This window comes from Haemaphysalis longicornis, unplaced genomic scaffold (genome assembly GCF_048455015.1).
Source record: "Haemaphysalis longicornis isolate Haplotype H1 unplaced genomic scaffold, Haemaphysalis longicornis Haplotype H1 scaffold_12, whole genome shotgun sequence".
Taxonomy (NCBI): domain Eukaryota; kingdom Metazoa; phylum Arthropoda; class Arachnida; order Ixodida; family Ixodidae; genus Haemaphysalis; species Haemaphysalis longicornis.
Genome location: NW_027526225.1, coordinates 33,521,649 through 33,548,245, shown reverse-complemented (window position 1 = coordinate 33,548,245; position 26,597 = coordinate 33,521,649). Strand labels below are relative to the sequence as shown.

The window sequence follows — 26,597 nt, the reverse complement described above, 5'->3', positions numbered from 1 at the left end:
CATTGAGATGTAAAAAGAATTGGCGATATTGCCAGTACACTTGTTTAGCAAATACACCTGTAGTTAGTGTTATAAAGTACCTTCGCAGTAGACGAGAAAATAAGTAAAATCGTTAGGTTTTTAACGGCTCAATGAAGGTTCAATATTTAGGTTTATAAATTTAAAATTTTAAAATTTAAGCACGGTTACGAAAAACATCAGACTATTAGATAGCTGTTTAAAGCCATTCCTTTTTTATCGCTCTTATAACCGGAGGAGATAATTGACCAAACGATTCAGCGATACACATCGCATGTTGGTGTAGAGAAAAAAAGACGTACTCATTTATTGCGTTTTGAGGGATTCTTTTTATTATTCGGGAGATAAGTATTGGGCCAAGGGCATAGTACAGAGAAAAAAAAGACGCAAAGAAACAAGGGTAACGATGTTTTTTATATGTGGGCGTGAAATTTCCACAACCACCCCGCACGCCACGGTGTTACTCAGCTGTAATGCTATCAACCGACAAACAGCCTGCTATGCTTTTGACTAAAATACAGACATCGTTTCGGCAATTTCGGAATATGCTATCACGTTCAGTATAGTATAAGGAGTGCGCGCAGGTTTTCGTAGCTTTTGCTGGTGTTCTTACTAATTTTGTTTGGTGGTTATAAGCTATATGCTAACGGATCGCATTGTTTTATGGTTATGGCAATTTCATAAAGGATAAGGTTGCAGCGACAAGACATGTCTTCTGATTCATTTAGCCCTCTTCACGAGGCGATATGTGTGGCGTGTTGAGGGTAGTCAGTTCCTTGAAACCATGTAAAGAATTTCCACTGCACCCGAGCCCATTTTCTTGGTGTCTGTGATGCGAGTAATTCGATTCTTCGACAGTTTTTTTAGTTCCAGGTAGTCAGGCAATCATTCCCTTTATAAAAAAAAGATCGGAGCCGGACTTGCCTTGATGTTTTTTAGTAGTACATGAAGTGTATGGCCAGTTTGAAAGCTTGAAATACGCGTGGTTTGACCTACGTTCTCTTCTCTATCTGTTGATAAGTGCAATTGTCGAAAAATACATTCCAAAACCCAGAGACAAACAACAGGGTACTGTGGGTATGCCAGTGGGGCAGCGACCCTTTCTAGCTTTTACGGCTTTGAAAAAAACTACTGCACGTTGTTGAGTACTAAACGCAAAGGGGGCGATGGAATCCACCAAACCGGCAGAACCACCCAACCCACGAAGTAGAACATGGAGAAAAGGGCACTGTGTTCGAGCAAATGATATAAATCATAGTGTGTATCTACAATATTAAAAGAGCACTGAGAAGTGGTAGATACAGGGGTAATTTCGAGGTGTAAGTTGGGCTTCATTCGGCATGCAGAAGCGAGATAATTCAGGCGAAATGTCTGACGATTGACCAATTGCAGCACCACGACATAGACGCTACATTATACAAAGAAATAAAACTAATAGAGCGATTGGCAAGGAATAAATAAATGTGAATGTATGTTTACTTTAACCTGTACTTATTACTGCTATTGCAAACATTTGAACAATGCTGTATTATATTTTCTGCTTGCAGGTCCAAAGGCGTCCACACTTACAGATTTTTGGCACATGGTTTGGCAGGAAGGTGCTTGCAAAGTGGTGATGCTTACCAACCTGACTGAACACGGAGTGGTGCGTTTATGCTTTTATATCTCTCTTATTACCTGAAGCCAATCTCCGCCAATGAAAATGTATGGTCTTACTTTTGCAAAATGTATTTCGCCCTTAGCAGGTACAGTGTGGAACAGTTTCTTGTTCGGTAACTTACATAATGTGTTTGAAAAAATATATATGATATAGTTCTCTCATCCTGGTAAGTTCACTGTTCTCCTTTTCGGTTATACCTCATGTTTCCGCAAAAACGACCTCAGTGAAACCTTTTCAAGGCTACTCAGTCACTCTGAATTTCAACAACACTCAGCTGGCCGGACTCTATCAGTGGCATATGTTCTGCTTAAGCTTTACTTCTACTGGCGATATGACGGTATAAGTTTGTATGAGTCTCCGAAACAAATGGCAACGTACTGGCAATGTGAATAAACCAGAATTTGCGTAAACAGAAAGTGTAGTCCTAGTAGGTCATAGCTAGAACAGGAAGCATTACTTTTTCGTATCTCTGTCGGTTTTTTGTTCAATATCAAAAATTACCTTGCTACCCAAGAAATAAAAAAATTAAAAGCTGCCTTGCTGCTTTCACGTTTTCATCCAATGCTTTTGTTACGTTAAGCACTACTCTACGAAGTTCCAAGAGGGGGTACAGCATAAAGGTTGCCCGTCCAACCCCGTCTAAGAAAGTTAGGAAGTGCCTTTGCAGTTTGACATCAATACTGCTCACTGCGGCACAAAGAGCACGCTGGCCTCACTGAGGAAACAAATTCGGCCGCTTGCATAGACGCATCTGTTCCTTCTTCTCAGAGACAGGTTTCTCTTGTTTTCTTGAAAGATAAAGTTTTTAAGGCTTTGAAAATATTAGAATAAAAATAGGCTCATAAGTGAGCTCTCCAGGATACGATGATATTAAACGCCACCGTCTCCTATGCTATCGCAAATAACCCTCTTTAATGATGAAGAAAAGAGCATAATAACGCATCCTCCCGCTTTTCGGGCACCGGAGCTTGGATATGTCATAAGCATGCGTTGTCTTTACATATGCATATCGTTTGGGGTTTGGACTTCTACATTGTTAAAGGAGTGACATTTGCTTGGTATGGGTGGGAGAATGTTTCACGTAGAATGAAGATATTACAAATTTATGACCTGGCAATTTTCTTTGTTTATTTTTTATTTTTACTTTTTGTGCTGTAGTTGGTATGTGGCTGCGTATTCTGGTAGGTCATAGATTTTAAGTATATTGTGTCGGTCTCTAAGGTGCAGGTCCACTATGCATGGCACCAGTCGAAGGGGCTGTGAGCTGACAGAATTGACCAGATGCTTTCTGAGAACATAAAAACTTCCGTTAAGGGGTGCCGCCAGTTTTGTGGGTTCTGAAAAAACTACACGTTTGTTTTGTGGCCATTCCTCAGAGTCTTCTTTTCTTTCGTGGTAATACCAGCCTGCTTCGCGTTAAAAAGAGGATTTCCTTAATTAATGCGCGATCGCGATACCACCCGTAATCAGCTGGTGTGGCAAATAACTTCAAGAAGAATCAAGGCTGGTATTTCGTATTTCTGCTTGGCACCGTTTCCAGGGTGTCCACCGAGAAGAATAAGTCGTGATTTCTGGGAACAGGGTGTGTTACATTGCAGGGTGTCAGCCGAGACGTCGCAAGAATAAGCTCCATACATCGATAGTGACGAGGGCGTGAATGTCCGGCGCGGAGCTTATGCCGGTAGCAGCACGCAAAACGAGACAGTGCCTTAAATTCAAAAACATAACCAAGAAAGAGAGAAATGTGTAAAGCACGATGCGAGGTACTATACGTGTACTAATACAAACATATGGGAGAGGCAATTCAAAGAATACAAACAGAAGTGGTGGAAATGTTAAATAATAAAATCTAGGAGTGTTTCAGATAATATATTCTAGAGAGGTTAGCAAAAATAGAAACAAATCGCCGCCTATACAAGACACAAAATTCCTACAATATTCATCGGCCGCGGAATGCGCCAGTGCCAAGCAGTGAGCCAACAACATCCTAAATCCAGCTTCCCAGTACCGTACCTTCGGTGAAGAATGCGGCGATTCAGGATCCCGGGAGAACAAAAGTGTCATTTCGAACGCGGGTGGCTAACGACTATAAATAGCTTAATGTGGGATGGTTGGTTCGACATGATCACGGGTTTTAAAGGCGCTTCGTTTGTCTTGGTTGTTCTTTCTCGTCTAGTGTCCGCGTTTTTTCTTGCCCCTTTAAACCCTGTGATCTAACGACTACACACGATGATGTGCGACAAAATCCTCCTTCGCTTCACGACATTCCAAAAACCTGGGGGCCTCGGCTAAACGCGAGCTATTACACACTAGCTTATAATGCAAACAACACAACCGAACGAAGACTTCACACCTGTTGGGCTGTGTACCTTCCTCATCTGCACATTCTAGTACCTTCCCCTTTTTAGTCCAGTAAAAGTTCCTCAATGCTTTGAAGCATTGAAGAACTCTGTCACAGTGCACGGTTGCATATGATGGTGAAAACCAACACCACCTGTATAACATTGCCTGTCGCGTCAGCTGAAAATTGACAAGCAGCCGTGTTTCTGTTGCTCTTTCCTTCCCTCTTCCACTCGCTTGCCTTCCCGCGTGCCTCCGCCCTGACTTCCGAACGTACGGTAGTGCCGCTCCACGGAAAATATACAAAACGATCTATAGGGTTTGTGGAGCCTACGAAAAACGGCGGTCGTACACCATCTTGTTAGGGCCGTCAGGGCGCGTAGTTTCCCCGCTGAACCGAGGTGTGGCGCACACCTGCACCCCCGCATCGCATGTCCCTTCTGCTTCCATTCGGAGGTGGCTGGCGAGTAAGGCAATGTTATACAGGTGGCGTTGTCGGAAACACTCCACTCTTGGCGGTGACATGAAGCGGGGGTAGGTTTCTCTCGTCATTTTGTTTGTTGCGTGGCCGCGTTAAAGATAAGTGGTGAGACCGTGATTCGACTCGAATGAATCTGTGCGTATTTTTTGTAATTTGGTTTAGTATCGTGGGCTATCGAATGTTACTTACACTTATGCCAGCGTTGGGCCAGTTTTCTGCGTGCATTGAAAGAAAACTCGCCACAAATGCAAGCTCTTTGGCTTATTCAAAATTAGTGAACTGCGAAGTTTTGTTCGTACCATTGCTGTTCCGTCATCCCTGCACCAACGTGCACTGGTAAAACCTTCATACCCTGGACAGGCGTTCATATGTCTGCAGGCTTGTCCTAACAGGCTGAAGGATAGCGGGGCATTTCCTTATGCCATCTTTCGGGGCGCACATGCTAAAAAAGTCACCCTCCTGATTCTTATGACAAACCCCTGTGTATTTTTTGGCAGCAAAGCAGGTGGTATGTGTGTGCGGAAGCATAGGCCGGCTAGAAAAAAATGTCAAAGTGTAGCACACCCTGCTGTTGAAAAGGAAAGTTAAGGCCCAAAATAATAGCTGAGAAAACTTCTATGTTCTAACATTTCTTTTTTTTACAGTCGCCTGAGACGTCTTAGCTTTACAGGATGGACAATGACATGGCTTCACTGAGGGAAAGAGAGAAGGAGAACCTTTAATTGGAGTAGCAGAACTCCAGCTGAAGTGCGGATCCCTGCAGGGCATCCCCTACACCGCCGGTCTTAAGCGCCTAATTTGGCACTTTTCAAACTCCACGCGGCTTAACAAGGCTTGTCGATGTTCATCGCCTTCACATTGATGCGATGACTGTCCTTTTCTAAAACTGGGATAGCCGGAAAGAAGTGTTGAGGAAATTCCAATATATGCGTTATCCGCAGAAAGTTTGCTCAGGCGAAAAAGAATTTAGGCAGGCTTATTTTACCCGTACAAAAGTTAATGCTCAAAAGGGATTGTTCCCGAAATTTGTAAGGGAGCAGCAATGCCTTCATTCCCAGCGAAGCCATTTTTTTGGCTTTATTGGTTATTTCCGGCATATACGCTTAATGTATGGTGCACTTTAAATTACATATGTAAAAGTGTGCAGACTGCTTCGCCTTACATTGCCCAATACCCGAATATTCAGTCATGTTTTGTTCATTTGCAGACGAAGTGTGAGCAGTATTGGCCAGAGACTTCGCAGAAGTACGGGAGCTTTATGGTTACCTTGATGAACACAGACACGCAAGTCGACTTTGTCGTACGAGAGTTCCAGCTCACCTTGGTAACTATACCCTGCTTTACTTGACAGCGCATTAATCAATATATTTCAATAAAGCCCTTGCAAGTAATTTAATTGTAGTCTTACCTGGTCCACGACAGGAGAAAACAGTGGGATGAAGCGTCAGTTGGTAGAGTAATAGGAGTTCGTACTCACATTCAAGTGCAACTCAGTAAAAACAGATCACGATTTACGAAGATGGCCGGAAAGTTTTTTCACGTAGAAATTAGCGAACAAATATGCCCGGCAGCAATAATACATACGCGCGAAATCAAAACGATATATTTTCAAAGGTCTTGTGCTAAATTATTATGTCGATCTGCGTTGAACACATACAAATTTCCGGCGCTGGTATGAAAGGGCCATTAAAATTTATTTCTCCAATCTTTTGCGTGCACTACCTCCAAGGCTTTATTTGTGTTCACTATCATATACGGGTTCAGAATGATCATATGATCATTTGAAAGGTCTTTATTGCATAGCATTCTTTACCGGGTACGACCACAGCCCCCCTCCCCATTTCAACAAAACTGCAGATTTGGCGGAAGTAACACCTACAATCATTATAATAACTTAAATAGACCTAAGTATTCGGACAGAATTTTGAAAATCTAGAAAATAAAACACAAAAAATGACATTTTCGCAATATTATGACGAAAGATACGCATCTTAAACATCTCTCCACAAAACCCAAGAATAAAGAAAAGAAGACCTCAAAAATACGTTCCGAACACGAATAAAAATGGCGTAAATTTCACACCGAGTAACGCCATGCATTTCTACAAAATTGCAGATGTGGCGAAGCAAACACGTGTAATCTTTGTTATAGCGTAATTGGAGATAATTGATGGAACAGAATTTCGGAAAGTAAAATAGAAAAAATACAAAAAATAAGACATTAGCAATATTGATCTGAAGAAATAAATATGCATCTCATACATCTGCCCCCAAAATAGAAGAATAAACGAGTGAAGATCAACAAAAGAACATTGAAAATACGTGTAAATATAGGGTTAATAAAACGAATGTGCAGTACTTCTTGCTTCTTCAGAAAAAATACATAATAAGAAAACTAAACACACTTTGTCACAATAGTATTTATTCTAATCGTTTGCGAATGAAGCAAAAGAAAACGTAAAAAGAACAAAATATTCTAACGTCCTTCGCTACTGATTGCCATATTAGTCTGTAAAGAACAACTCTACACAAGTGGCATCAGAATGTTATGCATTACAGACAATTCTATCAGTTTCTGCAGATTTATTTTTGCAAAAATTTATTAAACCGTAGCTAAGATAACAAACTCGTTGATAATAAGCTTAGTATTAAAAACAGTTTCCGAAGCATATGTACACACAATACAAAAGTTAGGTGGTTTAACTTGGCCCCCATGCACACAACTCCGTCAGCCAACAAACCAAATTTGGGAAAATCTTGCACCAGGCCTACTAAATGGCCCAGAAAAAATTATAATCCCTTCCTAAGGAAAGCTGAGAGAAGCTCGGCCCCTTTATCACATAAAATCTGCGTGAAACGCGCGTTAAAACATTCGCTAAAAGTGCGGACAACCTTCACTGAAAGTGCTTTCAAACACAACGAAGGAATCCGCTATGAGAGTACCACGTCGCCGTCTAAGTATTTCTAACAGTGTAGTTCTTAGGTCAATCTGAGTAGTAACATCTATGTATGATTTGATTTGATTGAAACGCCTGTCAGCATTGCAATACGCGCGCATTTGGCTCTACTAATAAATTCAGCGTTACCCCTTTTCATGAAAAAAAAACAAATATCGAAGTCACAAGAGCATGTAGTATTCCTGGGTGCACATTGCGTACTTCCTGTTATTGCAAAAACTGCTGGTGTTTGTTTGCCTCTTATTTATGATGTTCTTCCTCTTACTTGTGCTGCTTCGTGTTTGCCGTGTAAGGTGATTAAAACTTGAACTTGTCATATTGAACTCCACTTTGGGGAAGGGGTATAGAGCTAGCCATGCTGTTCGTACAGCTTCTTTTTTTGCCTCCCTATTCTCGAAGGATTAAAAAAAGGAATTAGTATTAACGTAGTTTGGGGTTGCTGCACATTGTTTACTAAACAACGCCCTGCGGAATCATTTCCCTGACACGATAAGCAAAGGGAGAATCTTGCTTTTAACTTTCAATTTTTTTCACCAGGACGACGAGACTCGCACAATTGTTCAGTTCCATTTCACTACTTGGCCGGACCATGGAGTTCCCCAGTACCCAGATGCTTTGTGGCCTTTTCTGAAAAGAATACGAGATTTCCAACCACTGGACCACCAACCTGTAATCGTCCATTGCAGGTATCAAAACGCCATCTGAAACAACAGCCCGTGGCTTGTGTGAAACGAGGGAATATTGCATATTCGCCTGCATACTGTATTTTATATGAAGAAAAACAATAGTAAACAGCGCCTAAATGATGATTGTAAGAGAAACGTTAAAACAACAATATTTGCTTCTTGCGTGTAGTCTTGAAGATTAGCAATGGCGCAAAATTTTAAACACACTAGTTAAAACTGCATAATTTTCGGCGCAATGCATGAGCTACGTCTAAACAAATTAAACGTCATAAATTACACAAGGAGTGTCAAACGGCAAGTATAATTCTGCTCAGTTATTTCCCTTATTTTCAAAAGCGTTGCTTCAACGTGGAAATAGCAGCAAACTTTTCCAGATATTTTATGAAAAAAAAAAAAAAAAACAACTTCGTCCCTGAAGGCAGATTACCAGTGAAAAAACGTAAAGCAAATTTCATACAAACTTACGATACCGAGGCGAGGATAGATTTTTCCTGCTACCTAAATGGCAGTCCTGCAGCGACCAGAACTTCTATAATTTTACGTTAACACTTTTAGTGCCATATGACCAATACCCTACACCACAGCCGTACTGTGGTGTACATTTAGCCATGATAGAACGCCAGTAGTGCGGCACTCCTGAAGCATGCAGAGCCTGCATGCCCGAGCGGACGCCAGAGCGGACGCTGTCGGGCTACGGTGGAAGCGCCTAAAAAACAATAAAACGCACACAACAGTACCTCGCGCCTAGGAATGCCCGAGGCCTCAAAGGCACTTGGTGCGTAGGGATTGTGCGATAGCGTGACGACTGATTTTGACCCCCTCCCCCTTACTGGAGGCGCAGGACAAGCCTGGACCACCAAGTTTTTCTTGATTCAGAGTGGTTCTGGCATGCCAAAAATATACGGAACACTGACGTTACGTCCTTGCTCCAAACATATAAAACTGTTGTGTTGGAGGGCCAGCATGTAGGCTTCAAACACAGAGGAGTTGTTCAGTCGTGCACCAGCCCTTCAACTTCTCGTAGAACATTCAAGACTATTGTATTCTATAAACATTTCATGCAGTGCCACCAATCAAACCTGAGCCTTTACATACTGAATGGCCGAATTCAGATAGGAGCGAAGATTGTAGGGGCCCAATAAAATTTACAAATATAGTTGCATCCTTCGAATGGAGTGAACAAAATCTTTCAAATCAGGGGCTTGACGACTAAGAAGACCCCCAACTGCCATTACTCCCGAACGACTATAAAAATGAACTTTTTTTACCTTTTTGGAGAGTGTCAGTTTGTTCCCAGAAATGTTATACCCTCGCCAGACAAGTTTTCGCTGTGCTGTTCTAAGGCTATAGATCCTTACATTAGTTTTCTGCATAATATATTTTTAGGCCCACGGTTCTACTCTGTTCGTCCAGTGTGGTAAGCATGCTTTGTAATTCGTCCTCCGAGTTACTTAGCAAGGCAACGTCATCAGCAAATCTGAGGGTACTGAGATATTGTCCATTAAACATCACTCCCACCTGTTCCCAATCCAACGTTCTGAATACTTCTTTTAAACATGCTGCGAATAACATTGGAGAGATCGTGTCTCCTTGCCTGACGCCCTTCCTTTTAGGTATTCTACTGCTCTGCTTACGAATGGTGATGGCAGCTGTGGACCCATTGTAGATATCTTCTAGTATTCTTAAGTAATGCTCACCAACCCCCTGGTTCCGTATTGCCTCAATGACTGCTGAGGCTTCTACCAAATCAAATGCTTTCTTATAGTCTACCAGGGCTGTATATAGGGGTTCAGTATACTCAGCGCACTTCTCTATCACCTCATTGATCGCGTGAATATGGTCCATTGTTGAATAGCCTAATTTACGGAACCCTGCTTGTTCTTTAGGTTGACGGAAGTCTAAGGTTGCAGAAATTCTGTTAGCTAATACCTTAGCAAGTGCCTTGTAGACGACTGACACTAAGCTGATCGGCCCTTAATTTTTCAAGTCCTTCATGTTACCTTTCTTATAGACTAGGATGATGTTGGCGTTCTTCCAAGAAAACTGTACGCTTGCAGCCATTAAGAATAGCGTATACATTTTTGCCAATTTTTTGAAGTACAATTTCTCCGACAAGCTTCAAGAGGTCGGCTGTTATCTGATCCTCACCATGTGCTTGGCCCCCTTTCATTTCTGTCAAAGCCTTCCTTACTTCTTCGGTCGTTACTGGTGGGATATCTATTTCCTCTGAACAACTTTCTCGTTCGGCATTATCCTGGATGTCCCGGCGAATGTACAAATCCCTATAGAACTCCTCGGCTACTGTGACTATTTTATCCCTATTTGTGATGACATTGCTTTGCTTGTCTTTAAGTGCATACATTTGATTTTTGCCCACGCCAACGCGCCTCTTCACTGCTTTCAGGCTACATCCGTTCTTTATAGTGTATTCTATCTTCTCCATATTATTCGAACTTGTTTATGGCACTTCACGGACAAGTGACAGCGATTGGGCTCTAGGAAAGATAGTAGCTTAGTGAAGGTACAAGTAGCAGTAATGATCACTCGTAGAGAGAGAGAAAATGAACTTTAAATAAACTGAGAAAACCTTCAGAGAAGCGTACTTATTCAAGGCGGACGAGTCGAATGCCGTTTCCATGCAGAGGAGCTGATCTTCCAGGCGGGAGGTAGGCAAGGCTCTCCCAAATCTTAATGGAAACGCGTGGTTTGGGTGGATCCAGGATAGACTTGTTTTAGGCACCTACTATGTGTATGGGGTTCCCAGGCTGTCTGCAGGAGCGACGGAGTGGATAGAACTGTGTTCGGTCAAAAAGGTGAAGTCTGGTGGGATCTGGGAAGTTGTTAACCCGTAGATCGCGGAATAGACTTCCTGGTTTATTGGTAGCAATTCGCGCTGGGAGGAATACATTCTACGGAAGAGCATATAGTGCTAAGTAATTTCCTGGTATGTGACTGCAGAATGCATGCACTTGGGTTCGGCTTCAACAGCGCTGGCTAAGCGGGTCAAATCTCGAGCCACAAGGTTGGTCATCTTGTATTGCCAGGCTTCCAGTATGAGCTGGTGCTTATAAAATCCTGGATGGTCTAGTTGGTGGTCTCTGATTCATCATTCGAAATGTTGTAACATGCAATCGACGTTCGCAAAGTTGCGCCACGGCTGCTAAGAGTCTATTATGAGAAATTTTGTGCCCGTTTGGATAAGCCCAGGTGTTATGGCCGATTTCTCAGCTTGGAAGAGGCTGTGTTCGGCGGTTGAGATGCTAGACCTGTGGAAGCCTGCAGAACATTAGCACAGACAAAGACAAATCATTAAAGAATGCTATCGGGTGTATTTCGAATCAAACCAGTTGATCGTTCCTTCATTTTGATATTAACGCGTAGTTGCTTTCAAAAGTCGTACCTGATATATATACACGTTTTGAAAACCCTTTGATAAATATAAAGTATGCATTAGGCAGTTAGTATTACTTCACTGGGAGCTATAAATCTTACATAAGAAACAATACAACAGCACAGTACATGCATAAAGAAAGATCTTATATAGCATTCAGGTGGTTGTCACGTTAATTTCGGGCTATTTTGATTATAATTACATTTATAATTGCTCGAGAAGCAGAACGAGGCAAAATTTTCAAATGCCAAGGACCCCAAAGATAACACGTTTGGTCCAACCCACAAATCACCTTAACTGACAGGCTAATTCGTTTAATACAAAATAATCAAAACACCAATCCATTCCAGTCTAAGCGCTAATGCACAATAATCGAATTTATTTCATGCGCCCATATATTTTAAACTTGAGCACATTCAACACAACATAAAAATGCTATCGCGTCAACCATAAAAGAGCAAATGAGAAAGTCCCAAGTTTTTTCTTCAATTCTCATGTTCTCTTAGATCAGTAATCACAGGACACAACAGTACTCTAGGAGAAAAAGTGAAGGTGACTTAGAGAACTTTGAGTTTTGTATCTCAATGGTGTTTGTATATAACTGCCAATTCAAACTCAATTTAGTGAAGTAATAGATTTATTGTTGATGGTGCCTCTGTAGGCCTTCACAAGGGGGTAGGGATGCATTCGAATTAACAACACATTGAAAACTGTACACGATATCAAACACCATGCAGACAGAAACCATAAAGAATATTCCATGATGTGGTGCCTCGGAATAGGAGTAGTAACTTAAGTTAGTCTAAATGTAAAATATGCTTTGGGCAGATGGGCAGTACCTAACGCAAACTGATTGTATATACGGAAACTTGACGTTCAATTGAGATTGGTATAAATAAGAGAACGTGATTGGCCTTGGGAACTGCAGACTATTCAAAATATTTCGAGGTGCTGCCTGCCGAAGGGTAAAAATATCTTCAGACGTACGGTAGGGTACCGAAATGGAAAACTAGAAATGACAGTTTTGAGCCCCCAAAACTGGTTCGGAACGGTTCCTAACATTCCTTACAGTTCGGGTTCCGCTCCAACATGGCAGAAAAAGTACCGTCCCGGTTAAGCCCGGTTACGGGCAAAAATTCTGTTTCGGTTCCTGCTTTCGGTTCGGTCCCGGTTCCGGTTCCACACCCTGTCTCCAATTACCCTGGCGCTCTCCGTAACGGGCAGCCCACCGCCGGCGCGGGTCTGCTTGTACTGCTCTGGCGTTCCCATAATACTGGCATGATTTTTGATGAGGTGAAACACGAAATTCTAACGGCGCAGATGTTAGGTGTAGGGAACACGGGTGCGCGCTCACCCAGTGGTTCAGCATTTACCAGTTACCCAGGGTACTCTCCACAACGTGCCTCTGCCTCAACTGCCGGCGTGTGTCTGCTTGCGCTGCCCTGGGAGCCCCACAAAACCGGCATAATATTGTGTTAGAAAAAATGCGTAATACCAACAGTCCAGAGGTTGGGGGTCAAGTTACAGTTGTCGCTGGCCTTACTCAAGGACCGAGCATTCCCCTGTTAAATTGGGTGTTCTCTCCATCGTGCCCGTGCACCCACTACCCGCACGTGTCTGCGTAAGCCGGTACAGCGGCCCCATAATACTGGCATGATTTTTGAAAACGCAAAATGCGAGATTCTAACGGCGTAGAAGTTAGGGGCAGAGGACACGGGTACACGTTTGACTCACGAGTGCCCCAGGTACCAACAGTTAACGAGGGCGCTCTCCTCAACGTGCCGCTTCAGCAACTGCCAGCGGCGAGTCCGATTGCGCTGCTTTGGCGGCCACATAATACTAGCATGAATTTTGTTAAGGAGAAACGCGAAACACTAAAGGTGCAGAGCTTGGGGGTAGAGGAGACGGGTCCGCTGTGGTCTCATGGATGGGCCCATTATTCACTAGTTTTTCCGGGTACTCCCCACAACATGGCGTCTCAACCACTGCCGGGCGTGTCCCCTTGCGCTGCTCCAATGACCCTGCAATACAGGTAGTGATTTTTGATGGGCAGAAACACGAAATTCAAACTGCTCAGAGGTTGGGGGTAGGGGACAAGGGTACGCACAAGCCACCCCCAATGGCCAAGCTATCACCAATTAACCAGGGCGGTCTCCTCAACGTGCCAATCCACGAAAGTGTCGGCGGTATCTCCGCTTGCGCTTCTCTGGCGGGCCAACAATACCGGCATACCGCTTCCGCGTAACGGCCCCTACCGAGTTTTAGGTTGAACACAAACTTTTCACATGAACAACTAAGAAGAAAAGCAGTTTTCTTGGCTTAAGAAATGTCAGACATGCAGTTAGGGTTGTATTTAATGGGGAGTAGCTAAATTTCTGGTGAACATATATATGGCACCGCAGTTGACCGGGTTGAGGTGGTAAAATCCAAAAACAGCCGTTATTCACACTGATGCTTTCACTGGCCCAGAATTTCCAGGAAAAATCGCACCTTTTAGAGAAAATGTGAAACAGATGTCATTGTTTTAAATATGCTTTTAAAATAATCTAGGACCTATTTGTAATTGGAAGGTTATCCGATTCCCAGTTATGTAGTTATGTGTTGCTTGAAATTTGCCTGAAGTTTTTTTGGCACTGAACACTGATGAAATTTGCACACCATACCACTAGTAGAAATTGTGAAACACATTTAGGCTATGTACCACAAGGATCTTTCGGCTGTCGTTTCCATGTTTTATATTGTTTTTTTTTCAATGATCATTGTCATTTATAACCATAAAAGGTAAATTACGTTTCTTGTCTTTCTTCAGGAGCAAGGCAAAACTGACAAATTAAAAATGGGTAACACATGAAATATGAGTCTAAAAGCGTTAATAAGGTGGCATCATCGCAATCGAGCAGTTCTTCAAGTTCTCTCCTATTCTTTTATCTTTCCTTTCGCCTATGGTTCCTTTTAAACTTTTTTCCTTATTTCTGTTATTCTTTAACTCAATATTTGAGTTCCACTGCTCCTTTCAATCAGTTTAGTTCCTCTTTCACTGCGACTCGAAGATACGCTGATTTATTTTACGCTAACCCTTTACTTGATAAGAGGTTCTCAACGCTGTAGCTTCTATAGACGAGTTACACGCCGCGGTGGTAAGTGGTAAAATGTCCTGCTGATCCTAGGGACGCGTGTTCAATTCCATGTGGGGGCTGCCGCTTTTGTGATAGAGGAAAAAACTGAAAGCGCGAGTGTGCTCAGATTTCGGCGCAGAAATAAAGGTCCCCAGGTGGTCAAAATTAATCCGGAACCCTTCACCTTGGCGCACCTCATCGCCTGTGTAGAGTCGGCGTGTTAACTCTACTACTCAATCAAGTCTATTAGCATGTTCCTGATTGATTTGATTTTGGGGTTTAACGCGCTGACGCAACGCTGATGATGAGGTGCGCCGTAGTTTAGGGCTCCGAAATAATTTTGACCACCTGGGGATCTTTGACGTGCGCCGAAATATCGTACCCACGGGTGTTTTGGCTTTTCGCCTCCATCAGAAAAGCGGCCGCCGCGGCCGGAAATCGAACCCTCGACCTCGTGATTGGCGTGTTCCTGCTAGTACCCATTAGAGTTTAATCTTTTTAACCAACGACTCGTTTATATGTGCACATGTTAACTAAAACAGAGTCTAGCATAGCTTGCTAAAATGAAGCCTATTAAGGGCATTTATTTATTAGGAAAAATTTTAGTGCCAAATAGCCCATTTCAGCAACGAGTTCCCCTGAGCTCATCTTTTTGAGTTTTTAAGCCTCTGACTCTGTGTCTTCGTTGACACCCTGAGCCTTTCAACTTTCTTTTCAGTGACGGCATCGGTCGAACGGGTGCCTTCCTCCTCGTGGACAGCATGCTATCCCAAGCAGAAGCTGAGGGCGAAGTCAACCTTGTCGCTCATCTGTATGCCATGCGGCAGAACAGAGTTGACCTCGTAGAGTCACCGGTGAAAATATTTGGACTTCTTTCTACATCAGTGCTAATCAGATAAATATGGTAGCCTGTAATAACAATGTAATGCTGGTGTGCATCTCTCCGGAATATGGAGACAACTTCGACGAACATAAACTCAATCATAAAAACGTAATTATGGTAACTGTCGTTCGCCGCTCTGGTGTTTTTGTCTACGCTCTGCCGGTACAAGTTTTACTCGTTGCCGAAACGTTACGAAGAATCAGCTCTACGCATGCTGATTTTAATAACAAAGGGAAGTCCAAGCAGCTATGCGTGATATTCCACGGTTGCATGTAGAAACAAAAACATCTATAAATGTGTCCTTCAAGTAGGAAGGTTCTTTAAACAAGAATATATTTATAAAAAATAAACAGTTTAAACCTGGACAAAACAAAGTTGCGCAAATTCGCAATTTCGATTACATGTAGGTTTCGAGGTGAGGCATCCGGGAAAGAAGAAGAAACGAAACCAAAATGTGAGGCATCCGCGAAGGTTAATTCACACTTCAAGGATTTATCCCACAAAAAAAGGCGGGATTGACGCGTGCTACTTTCCCACATGCTCAGTCACAAGACGGTACTCCAAAGAAGCAATCGCACTTACCCGCGTATTCAGAAATGTAACCTAAGCATCACTTTTGCCTTTTGACACTTTTAGGTGCTTTAACGCGTTTCAAGGACCAAACATGTTGAAAAGGCCCCTTTTCAAGACCTTGATGGTATCCGCGCACTTAAAATATGTAATAGGGTGCTTATTGGTATACTGTACCGGGCGTTTACGTTCTTGTTTCTCGCCGGCGGACACGGCATTTAAAATTTCGAGCGCGTTTCGGCAAGGCAAAGCTTTTTTGTTTTCTGGCAGCAAAACTTACCACCGACGAGCGGACTCCACAGATAGCGTGGGACGGCCGCGGAACGACACGCCTACAGGCAGGCGTAGCATCTAATCGACACTACACTCGCACGTGGAAACGACCGGTAGTTTGCGGTGCGGACGAAATTCGCTATATTAGTGTGGTTCTCCACCTGATTTTTTAGAAAAGTCACAAAAACAATAGCGTATCAGCGCGGAGAATTGGTTACATTAAGGTAAAGGGTTACAGCGCCTTTGCTACTTAGAGGTCGCAAACACATGTGCTCCAATAGGGCTGGCAATAGAAATTTAAAAATTTTAAATCAAGAAAGTCTTTATATAGAGGTTGTTAAATCCAGGTTTAGCTGTATTGTGATTCAGTTATTTGTAGAAAAATTGTTCACTTTTACTTCCAAACGTTTAAACCCCCTTCAAAAGCAGACACTGGTCGCCAGGAAAGTAACGCTCCATTCCCCGTCCGCAAGATTGGCTTGAGCAATATTGTAATACTAGCAGCAACATTTACAGGAACTCCTTGAAGTAGTTCGTAAGAGTGAAGTATACTGAGAACTGTACGCGTGCCGGTCAAGCTACTCATATTTTGAGTGTATTGTAAAGCTTTTGTTGTCGTTATCTAACCTCGCAGGAACAATACATCTTTGCCTACGAAGTTCTGGTGGAAATACTTTGCTCCAAGAAGCACAACCTGTCGATCGGAGAATTCTTCAAGCTCTACCCGAAGCTTAAAGCCAAGTTTGCTGCAACTGGAAAGAGCGTGATTGAACTGGAGTTTGAGGTAAACGCTAACATTATGGCCTAGGCGAAACTTTCTTTCTAGTGTGTCTAACTGGTTTAGTGCGGAAATACAGCCTGTGGTTAGATGGAGCTGTCTTTGGACTATGAACAGGACAATGGTGGGAAGTCATTCACATGTTCTGGAACATCATGCAAGAGTTAAAATCTTTTTTCTTCGTAAAAACGTTTCGTGGTGAAGTGATGATAGTCTGTTGACTATTTACCTTATTGATATTGCCTGTATAGGTGTTCATGTGGCTCAGCAGGAGTTTGGTACATACTGTTCATGATATGTAAAAGAATAATTTGATAGAAGGAGAAACGTCAAGTTGAAAAGGGGGGTAGTAAGAGGAGGGAAACATTTATTGCTTTTAGCAGCTTCTGGAACTAGTTTCTGTGTACACGCAGCGCGAAATAAAATATAAGATAATAATTCAACAACCTCAAGAACGGTGGCACAAAACGAAAGAAACTCCCAAGAAGTCTATAGTTTTCCAACCACACGATAATCAATTTTAGTAAGATGCGCAGTAAAAGAGAAATGCCGGAGTTGAAAGGAGGATATACACTTTGCATGCATGTACAGTTCTGCAGATTTGCGCTTTGGTTCGTAGCCTCCACCAAAGGGGAAGACCGAGAAAGAGAGAAAGAACTGCCGAGTCCCACTTCCAAAACCCGCGTGCCGGTAGTCGCCAAAATCCACGTGATCCTCAGTGCAACGGCGGCAGCAGATGACATATCTTGGAAGATGTTTGCTACATCGTTTGGAAAATGTTTTTCGCAAAACGCACATGAAGGCGTTCATTGAGGCCTTCTTAACAGAACCCTAAAAAAGTAGGACTCAATTGAAAAGTTAACCTGTCCTATTGATTAAACTGAAGAAATTGTTATGTACAAATACCTAATAAAATCACGGTAGTCTTTTTTACATGGTTGCACAATAACCTGACACGAGTGTTTCTACATTTGTTGCCCATTTCGAGTCATTCATAGCCGCTTCAAAACAAACATTATCTCACTCACTTTGAGTATTCGAAAAGCATTAGGGAGATGACGCAATATGGTTTAAAATGCTCCTGTTTTTTCTGTATCGGGTTCTAGTAATCAAAAAAATAAATAGTTGTCACAGACTGTTATAAGGAGGTTGAAATGTCTTTGTGTGGACTGTAACGTACCTAAATATACAACATTTGTACGCCACCACATCAAATATTTATGTTACAGTCAAACCCGACTATATCGAACCCGTTTACATCGAAGTATCCTCTATATCGAACTATTTCTGCGCACGGAATGTATTCTATCAGAATGTATAGCAAAAAGTACGCTTACATCGAACAGAAATATCAGCAACTACCGATATATCGAACGCCAGCGGCGCAAAAGTGCCCCCCCCCCCATAAGTTGGCTTTCCCTCGCAAAGGAGGACAAACCCGCCGACACACCCTCGAAAAGTGGTTTAGCCCGGCGGTTCCTGTGCAGCTCCTTCACCTCGCTCTCTCTTCCTCGCTCTCTCTTCCTCTCTCTCTCGGGCTGTTTCCGCGTCGGGAAGCCGCCGTCGACCCCCAAAATAACAAAGATCCTGGCCCTCCCGCCTCATTTGCTCAGACAGCCAATCACAGGTTGTTGTCACTCCAGTTCTCTGGTCGCTGGAGAGCCGCGCGTTGTTCTTTTTGCTGTTTTTGCGTTCGAAGTGTTCGAATTGTCGGCATGTGTTGGACTTGTACTGTGTAGCCGTGATGGCTAGGGCGAAGCGACAGAACCTGCCTTTCGCCGTGAAGCTGGAAATTATAAACAGAGTGGGACATGGTGAGAAGTAGTCCATCATCGCCGTGGCTTCGCGGCGACGACGCGCTTCGCAGTCGACGACACGCTTCGACGACGAGCTTCGCTGCCAGCTTCGCAGGCAGCCAAGCTGCTTAATAGAAGAAAATTAAAGACTACTTGGTGCGGAAGTGAGTTTGTTTCATTAATAAAGAGCTTTCATAAACGGTAGGTGCTTTTATGCTGTCCAATTCTTCAGCATGCATATATCAAATTTTGCCATATATCGAATTCGCGGGCAGTTTTTTTCGAGCAGTTCGATATAACCGGGTTTGACTGTACTTGTTTAACATGTGAAAAATAAGCCTCTTATGACGTTATATCCTGCAAAAAGATATCTTTCTTCTTCCTTTTCTCTTCGTTTTTCTAGTGCGCCTAAATGAGAAATCACCTAAAAGTTACTCCATCGCACTCTGTTCTCCTATCTTCGCTCCTGCGTTCTAAGAATGCGGAAATAACACCTTTTGCTTGTATTATTGATAGTTTCTCATTGAGAAATAGCATAATGCCAGGGAAGTGCGGTTAGTTTAAAACTAAATCAAAACAAAAATTGCACTCTCCTATTCTTCGTCTACGATACTTCCACAAGCTACGCTGCACTGTGCATTTGTGATCACAACATGGCATGGTTACGTCAGTAACAGCTACAGGATCAACCAGTTTTGTACAAACGAGAATTTCTTTCAAAAGCAAAGCTGTTTAAGCTTTTAGTTTCGACGCGCGTCTGTGACAGATGAAAATATCAAGAACAGATACCAAGCGCACGTGAGCGCCCGTCGTAAAGAAAGTTTGCACGTGGGCTTGCACCACGTCATGGCTCGAAAACACCAAGAAGAATACCTAGAACACGTAAGCTTGCGCCTCGTGAGGAACGCCCAGCGTTGGCCAGCTCCATCTTCGGGAACACTGTGTCCAACGTTCGTGGTGTGATCTCTCGCGTGCTGCTGTACTCGCCAGTTCACGTGCGTTCACACTTGATGTGTTTGGCAGAGACGCCGAATTCGCGCTATCGACGCCGAGTTCCTGAAGTTGGTTTTCACGGGTTATTATGCGTGCGAGCGCGGTCCACTCTGGGAGAGGTGAAAACGTGCGGTCTCCGACGAAGGGAGAGGGGCCGCCGGATCTCGTGTTTCTCCCGCCTTGCGTCGCTAGTGCCAGCAGTAGATATTTCTAAAGCAAAGCCTTCTACATCTGCCAGCCAACGGTTCTTCTTTGCCTTGCAGAAGAACAAACTCCCAACGCGGCGGAGCAGGTTGTTAGAGGGGGGGTGGAGGAAGGTTTCAATCATGGAGCCCACTGTAGATGGCGGGGCGAATTTCCACAGCGTTCCCCACGCGGAAGCGCCTGCTCACAGGCGGCGGCGTCGTCTGCTTTGTCGTCTGCTGTAGCTACGGTTGATTTCGGTCTGTTTTGGCGCTGCTGCGGGTCTATTTCACCTGCCTTTGCACGGCTTGATTAACTTGTTGGACAGTTCCTCCAGGGTAACTCGCACAAGACGGTATTAAGTGGTGTTTCCGTAGACATGGTAAGGGTTGTTTTGCAGGAACGAAATATACAACCCACATACAGACATGTAGCCGCTAGAGAAACACTACCTTTTCCGCACTATTTGCCGAATGTCTCTCCCTTTTCTAAATTGTTGAATACCAATTCGGTTGTGTTTTGAGACGTATTACAATAGACGAAAGGAGCAAGTGGGTCTGAAAAATAGCGATTATAAAACTTTCCTCAGCTTTCTTGCAATTCTCAAACTTATTAAACTAACTTGTTTCAATCGGTATAAATGGGAATCACTAATCTCACATGCCGAATTCTTTCGGTGTCTGCGCTTGTGAGCCCCAAGCTTGCACATCAGAATGGCGAGATTTCGCTGTCTCACCCTTCGAAAGACGCTCCTCTCTGTTTTTTTCTCCCGACTCACAACCGGGATACAGTGACGGCGTCCGCCGCTCTACATTGGCGTGGCCGACGCTGCTGCGGCTTTTGGGACGCCGCCCCCACGATTTTCTGGTAACGGCTGGCAGAATCTCAGGTTTCGCTCTTTCTAACCCACGTGTGGTAATTCAAGGGACGGCGCATGGGCAATTGTTGGGGGTGTTCTTTGAATGTTTGCTTTCCAACCACCTTCACAGCGTGGATTGGAGCCAATTCTTTTTTTCTCACTTATCAAATGTGAGCTAATATTTAATGACTGCATTTCACTACCAAAAAAAGCGACGAGGCCGAAGAAGAAGAGACAAATAAGACACTCGCAAACAAGAGACAAACAAGTTTAAGTCTATCGAGTGTTCTGTATGCTATCTCTTCTTCGTCCTCGACCCTTTTTCGCTTTTAAAACACTGTCCGTATATACCAAGTAGCCCAAATTGCTGTCTTAAGCAATTTGGCCGGATTACGCAATCATTCTTAATACGTCTGCCTGATGGTTTGGTTCGGGTTTCACTACTTGGTCTAAGTACATATATCCGCTGACCGTTTCCAATCCCTCTCCATCTTTTTCACACCGTTCTGCTCTCCCGAGGCTATTGAGAATTACTTTAGTTTTGTGCACATAATTGCCAGGCCCACGATTCTACTCTGCTTTTCAATTCGTGCTTTGCGATTGGTGTTCCGAGTTACTTTGCAAGGAAAAGTTATCAGGAAATCTGGGGATTCTGAGGTATTCTCCATTACCCTTACGCCCGCCTGTTCCCAAGCCAATCTTCTGAATGCCTCTTGTAAACACGCTGTGAATACCCTTGGAGAGATTGCGTCTCCTGGTGTGACGCCCTTTCTTGTAGGTATTTTACTGCTCTCCTTATGGATTACTATGGTACCTGCGGACCCATTGTAGATTTCCTCTTTTATTCTGACGTAATGCTCGTCAATACCCTACTTCCACGATTCCGGCATGAGTGCCGAGGTTTCGACCGAGTCAAATGCTTTCTCATAGCCTATGAAGGCTCTATATAGGGGTTGAGTATACTCCGCGAATTGCTTACTGCCTCATTGATCGTGTGAATATGTACCATTGTTTCATAGCCATTACGAAACCCTGCTTGTTTATTAGGTTGACTGAAGTTTATGGTGGCAGAAATTTAGTTAGCGATTACCGTGGTAAGTACCTTGTAGGCGGCTGACAGTAAGCTGATCAGCCTGTAATTTTTTGAGTTCTTCATGTCACCTTTCATATCTTTAAGGATGATGTTTGCTTTCGCACAAGAATCCGGTACACTTGAGCTGATTAGGTATTGTGTATACTGATGTGCCAGTTTTCTTGTACACTTTTCCCGCCATAATTCAAGAGGTGTAGTGTAGTGTAATGCAATCCCCACCACGTGATGTGCCCCCTTGAATTTCTTTCAGAACATTTTTTTGTTTTTTCTACCTCATCTGAACTACTCCCCCTTCGCTGTTATCAAGGATGTCGCCTCTGCTGTACAGATCTCTAGCAATCCTGGGCTACTTTAGCTATTTTATTCCTATGTGGGATGACATTGCCTTCCTGTCTTTATGTGCACACATCTGATTTTTCCCTATGCCTAGACCCCTCTTCACTGCTTTCAGGCTGACTCGTTTCTTAACAGCATGCTCAATCCTCTCCATATTCATACTTCGGTGTGTCAGCTGTCTTACACTTATTGAGAAACTTCGAATGCTCCGACATTCTATTCTGTCAGGTGGGGTGGAGACTGCCATGCTTTGCGGTTTCCTAATTTAACATTTCCTCCTCTGGAAAAGTTTACCACTGTCCTGCCAAGCAATCGTACCTCCGACTACTTCTATACACTCCGTAATATTGCATGTAAGCATGTTGTTAACTTCGCGTGTCGTAAACTCTGCTTCGTGGGTTAAAGCTGAATATCAGTTCTGCAGCGCGATCTTGAATTCTGCGCCTTTCCCGCTTACTGTTACCTCATTGATCGGCTTCTTTCGGACTATCTTGTTACGTTCTCTTTTAAATTCTACCCTAAATCGAGATCCTACTATACGGTGGTCACTAGACCTCACCCATCTCAGCACTTCCACATCCTGCACGACGCCAGAATTATCGCACGGTATGAAGTCTACGTCATTGTTACTCTTCCCATTTGGTGTCCTCCACGTCCACTTCCGGCTCTCCCGTTAGTGGAACAAGGTTTTTATATAGCGTAGATTACGCCGTTCTACAAACTCGACAAATAAGACACCCCTGTTATTCTTACAACCCAGATCATAGTTCCTAAATGCCTTCTCAACTGCCTACCTTAGCATTCAAATCTCCAATAACTACGGTATACCGTGCAAATACAGTATACTGTATAGATACAGTATACGATACTGCGGTATAGGGTTTACATAGTGGAGTAAAGGAACTAGTACGGCTAGAAACCACGCCGGTGGCGCACAGTTCAGCGCCTTTAATATATTACTGACAAGGAACCTTACCGAGTCATTATGGAATTTTGTTTACTATTTATTTATTTGTTATTATTTTTATTTATTTAGAATACGTCACATGCCCCTGTCGGGGTATTACATGAGGGATGGGCATAATTAGCAACAGATTATCGATTCAACAACAGTCTTAAATAGATGTGGGTCAGACTGGGCATTGCGAAGGCAGGCAAGTTGTTCCAGTCTCGGGCGGTTGCAGCAAAAAGGAGCAAAGATGAGCAGCAGTTTGTGTTGGCGGAGGATAAACGGCTCGGCGATGGTTTGTATGGCTGGATAATCGATGAGCAGGCAAGATGGCTGGAACGTTAAAAGAAGCGTGAGAAGATTTGTAAAAAAGACACAGTCGAGATATATAACGACGTGATTGCAGGTTGTTGAGGGGGCGACGAGCTTTAAGTTGGGAAACGCTGGAATGATAAGAGTACACAGAGTAGATGAACCGGGCTGCGCGATTTTGTACAGGAGCGAGTAAGTTAGCTATATGTCAGATGCCTCCAGGTAGCTCTAATAAAACCCACAGACATGTGTTGTTCCGATAAGCCCAAGGCCTCTTCATGCTATTCAATGTTCGTCGCTTCTAATTTAAGTATTGGCCACCTCCCTGAATTTTCGTACTACATCTGAGCCACCATAAAAGAGATCCGATTGTTTAAAACATCTTTGTGATCCCATTCTTTATTCGCGCAGGACCTCAAGCGGATATGTCTCCTTCCAGGTACGGAGGACTTCAGAAGCGCTCGCGACGCTGAAAACGCTTCCAAGAATCGCTCGTCCGAAATACTGGCCCGTACGTTGCCCAAACCTAGACATTCATCTACGTTCGGTGCTGGCAACTGTTTATCCGAATCACATTTCAAATTCTACGCCGTCTTTCCAGGTGACAGTCGGAGGCCCCTTTTGAGGGCAACATCTGACGGTTCGAAGACGGACTACATCAACGCCGTATACGTTGATGTAAGCAACCATCGCTTCCAGCAAAATGACTTCTATATTGATGCGAAAATGGCAGCCGTTTCTCAAGGAGGCCGTAGCTCCAGCATATTTTCAGATGTTTTCTTAAAGCATGATACTAAAGCCTGATAATCGTGCTTCAAATTTTCTAACCTCTTTGGGTCACATATTTTTATCTAGCGTATGCGTATGGCAACCCAACGCCGAACAATGCAGAGTCGAGCTAAATGTAGTCACATCGTCAGAAATAAGGGTTTTGTTTTGAGAAAACATATTTGGTGATATTTGTTCAGCCCAGTGTTTGTACCAAGTTACCCCTTCTATTTTTTGTTGGGGATCTGCCAGGTGCGTTAACCGGTATTTTTTCACTGAAAAATTAGCAACTACACCGCTGCTTATATATCGTCCACTGCTTGTATACTTTTCTAATAGACAGTATTAAAAATGTTTTAAATTTTATGGTTACATTTCCCCTTAACATCCCTTTCGAAATCAGAAAAGTAATCAAATGGCCTCGCACAAAACACACTGCTGGTTTCATTCCGCTTCCCAACGTGATTTGGTGCCAAGGTAGTTAAACAATTTTACAAAATACCGGGGCAGGAAACATTCACATACATGTCAATGCAGCCGAGCGGCTACACAGTAAAGGTGTACGGCTTCCTCAGAAATTCCCCAGGTGAATTCGTCCTGTCCATGACTTCAAGTTGTCGATCAATCCGCTCTCGCGCTACAAGCAGCTAGCCTCCTCGTTAGCTGACTTGGCAGAGGGACTGGCCTGGATAGGCAGTGGTCCCGGGTTCGAATCATCGACCAGGAGAAATTTTTCTTCAACTGCGAAGCTTCCGAGGTTTACCTTTGTACGGATTACCTTTGTAGCCGTATTGCTAATTTGAGGTAAACGTCAACTTTTTCTTCACAGAAACTTACCCCACTTTGGTGATTTCCCCTAAACCTGGTCACTCAAAATAGCGTTGCGCATTAAAATCGAGGCATCGACGGACGCCCGTCTGGTCGGGAAAGACATTAAAATACACAATAAAGAAGATGCCGACCACAAGAGAAAATAAAGCAATGACGGTTTGGCACCCCGACTGCGAGCCTTGTTCACACTAAAGCCAGAGAAAGAAAGCTAAGAGTTTAGGAAGGCTGAAGCGCGTGACCTAAACACCTTGTCTAGGCGGGGGGAAGATTGTCGTCTTTGTGGTTCAGAGTGTTTTTGTTCCTTTGTATCTATATAAATTCAACATACAGCCTAGAGGTGTAGTCCGTCTCGGTGGCGACAGCGCGTGCCTAACCCCAGTCTATCTCATGGTATGCACATGTTACAGTCTATCTCAAGGTATCTTATCGCATATTCCATGAAATATACTGGGGCAAGGTGCGTGTTGTTGCAACCGAGAAGGACTTCCCCTCTAGGCTATCTTTAATATACAATGATACAGACGAACAAAAACACTCTCAACACCAAGGGCGGCAATGTTCCCCCTGCCTACGCAAGGTGTTTAGGTCACGGGCTTCAGCCTACTTAAACGCTTAGCTGTCTTTCTCTGCATTTATAGTGAACAAGGCTCCCGTTACGGTGGTCGAAAAGTCATTGTTTTATTTCCTCTTGGGGTCGGTGTCTTGTTCATTATGTATTTTATGTTGTGCCTTATATGTATTCGGGAAAATATTGTCACAGGGTGGTTATCAGTGTGGAGTGACTCAGCTACGAGAGGTGCAATCCACCCAAAGTGGGTAGGTGCCATTGCTGAGGGGGAGGCGGGCAGCCCAGCCAGCTGCAAAAGACGCCGCTCTGGCGGACTAGAGAATGCACGAGCTGAACGACCTAGAGGCCTTCCTGAATCCGCCTTCTAGATTATCTGTATATAACTTGTGCTGTACTGTTCACTCTCTACTTGTACTCTGTACTTGTACTCTGTACTTGTACTTTGTACTCTGTAACTTGTACTCTGTACATAACTTTTGGTTAGATCCTTTGCCTGGTCCACAATATTATGCATAAAACCATTGTTTCGAGCATTCTACAAAGAAAACGTTTTCAGCAGTAGTAAAAAAACAGTGCAAAGGGGAACGACAGAAGAAGCATTGCAGAGAAACGGAGCTTCGCTGCAATACTTCCTATGTCGTGTGAAAGCAATTTTGCAGAACTGCCGAAAAAATCACTTTGAATTGTGACACCTTGTAAAACATGATAATGCGGCTAAAACAACGTACTTTGTGGAAGGCCCAAGCTGGTTCTACAA

The 26,597-nt window shown here is 43.5% G+C and overlaps 1 protein-coding gene across 3 annotated transcripts in view; it reads left to right on the top strand.

Annotated features, from left to right (window-relative positions):
• LOC144162553 (receptor-type tyrosine-protein phosphatase kappa-like) overlaps positions 1-26,597 on the top strand; it is a 616,238-nt gene that overhangs the window by 187,354 nt on the left and 402,287 nt on the right. Inside the window, exons 24-30 of one of the 3 annotated variants that reach the window (XM_077693142.1) lie at positions 1,566-1,663; positions 5,707-5,823; positions 7,993-8,141; positions 15,367-15,502; positions 17,009-17,158; positions 24,085-24,184; positions 24,275-24,351. The exons of the other annotated variants lie outside the window; for them this stretch is intronic. Of the exons in view, the coding sequence (XP_077549268.1) occupies positions 1,566-1,663; positions 5,707-5,823; positions 7,993-8,141; positions 15,367-15,502; positions 17,009-17,158; positions 24,085-24,184; positions 24,275-24,351 (827 nt within the window). The remainder of the gene's footprint in view (positions 1-1,565; positions 1,664-5,706; positions 5,824-7,992; positions 8,142-15,366; positions 15,503-17,008; positions 17,159-24,084; positions 24,185-24,274; positions 24,352-26,597) is intronic. 3 annotated transcript variants of the gene reach the window in all.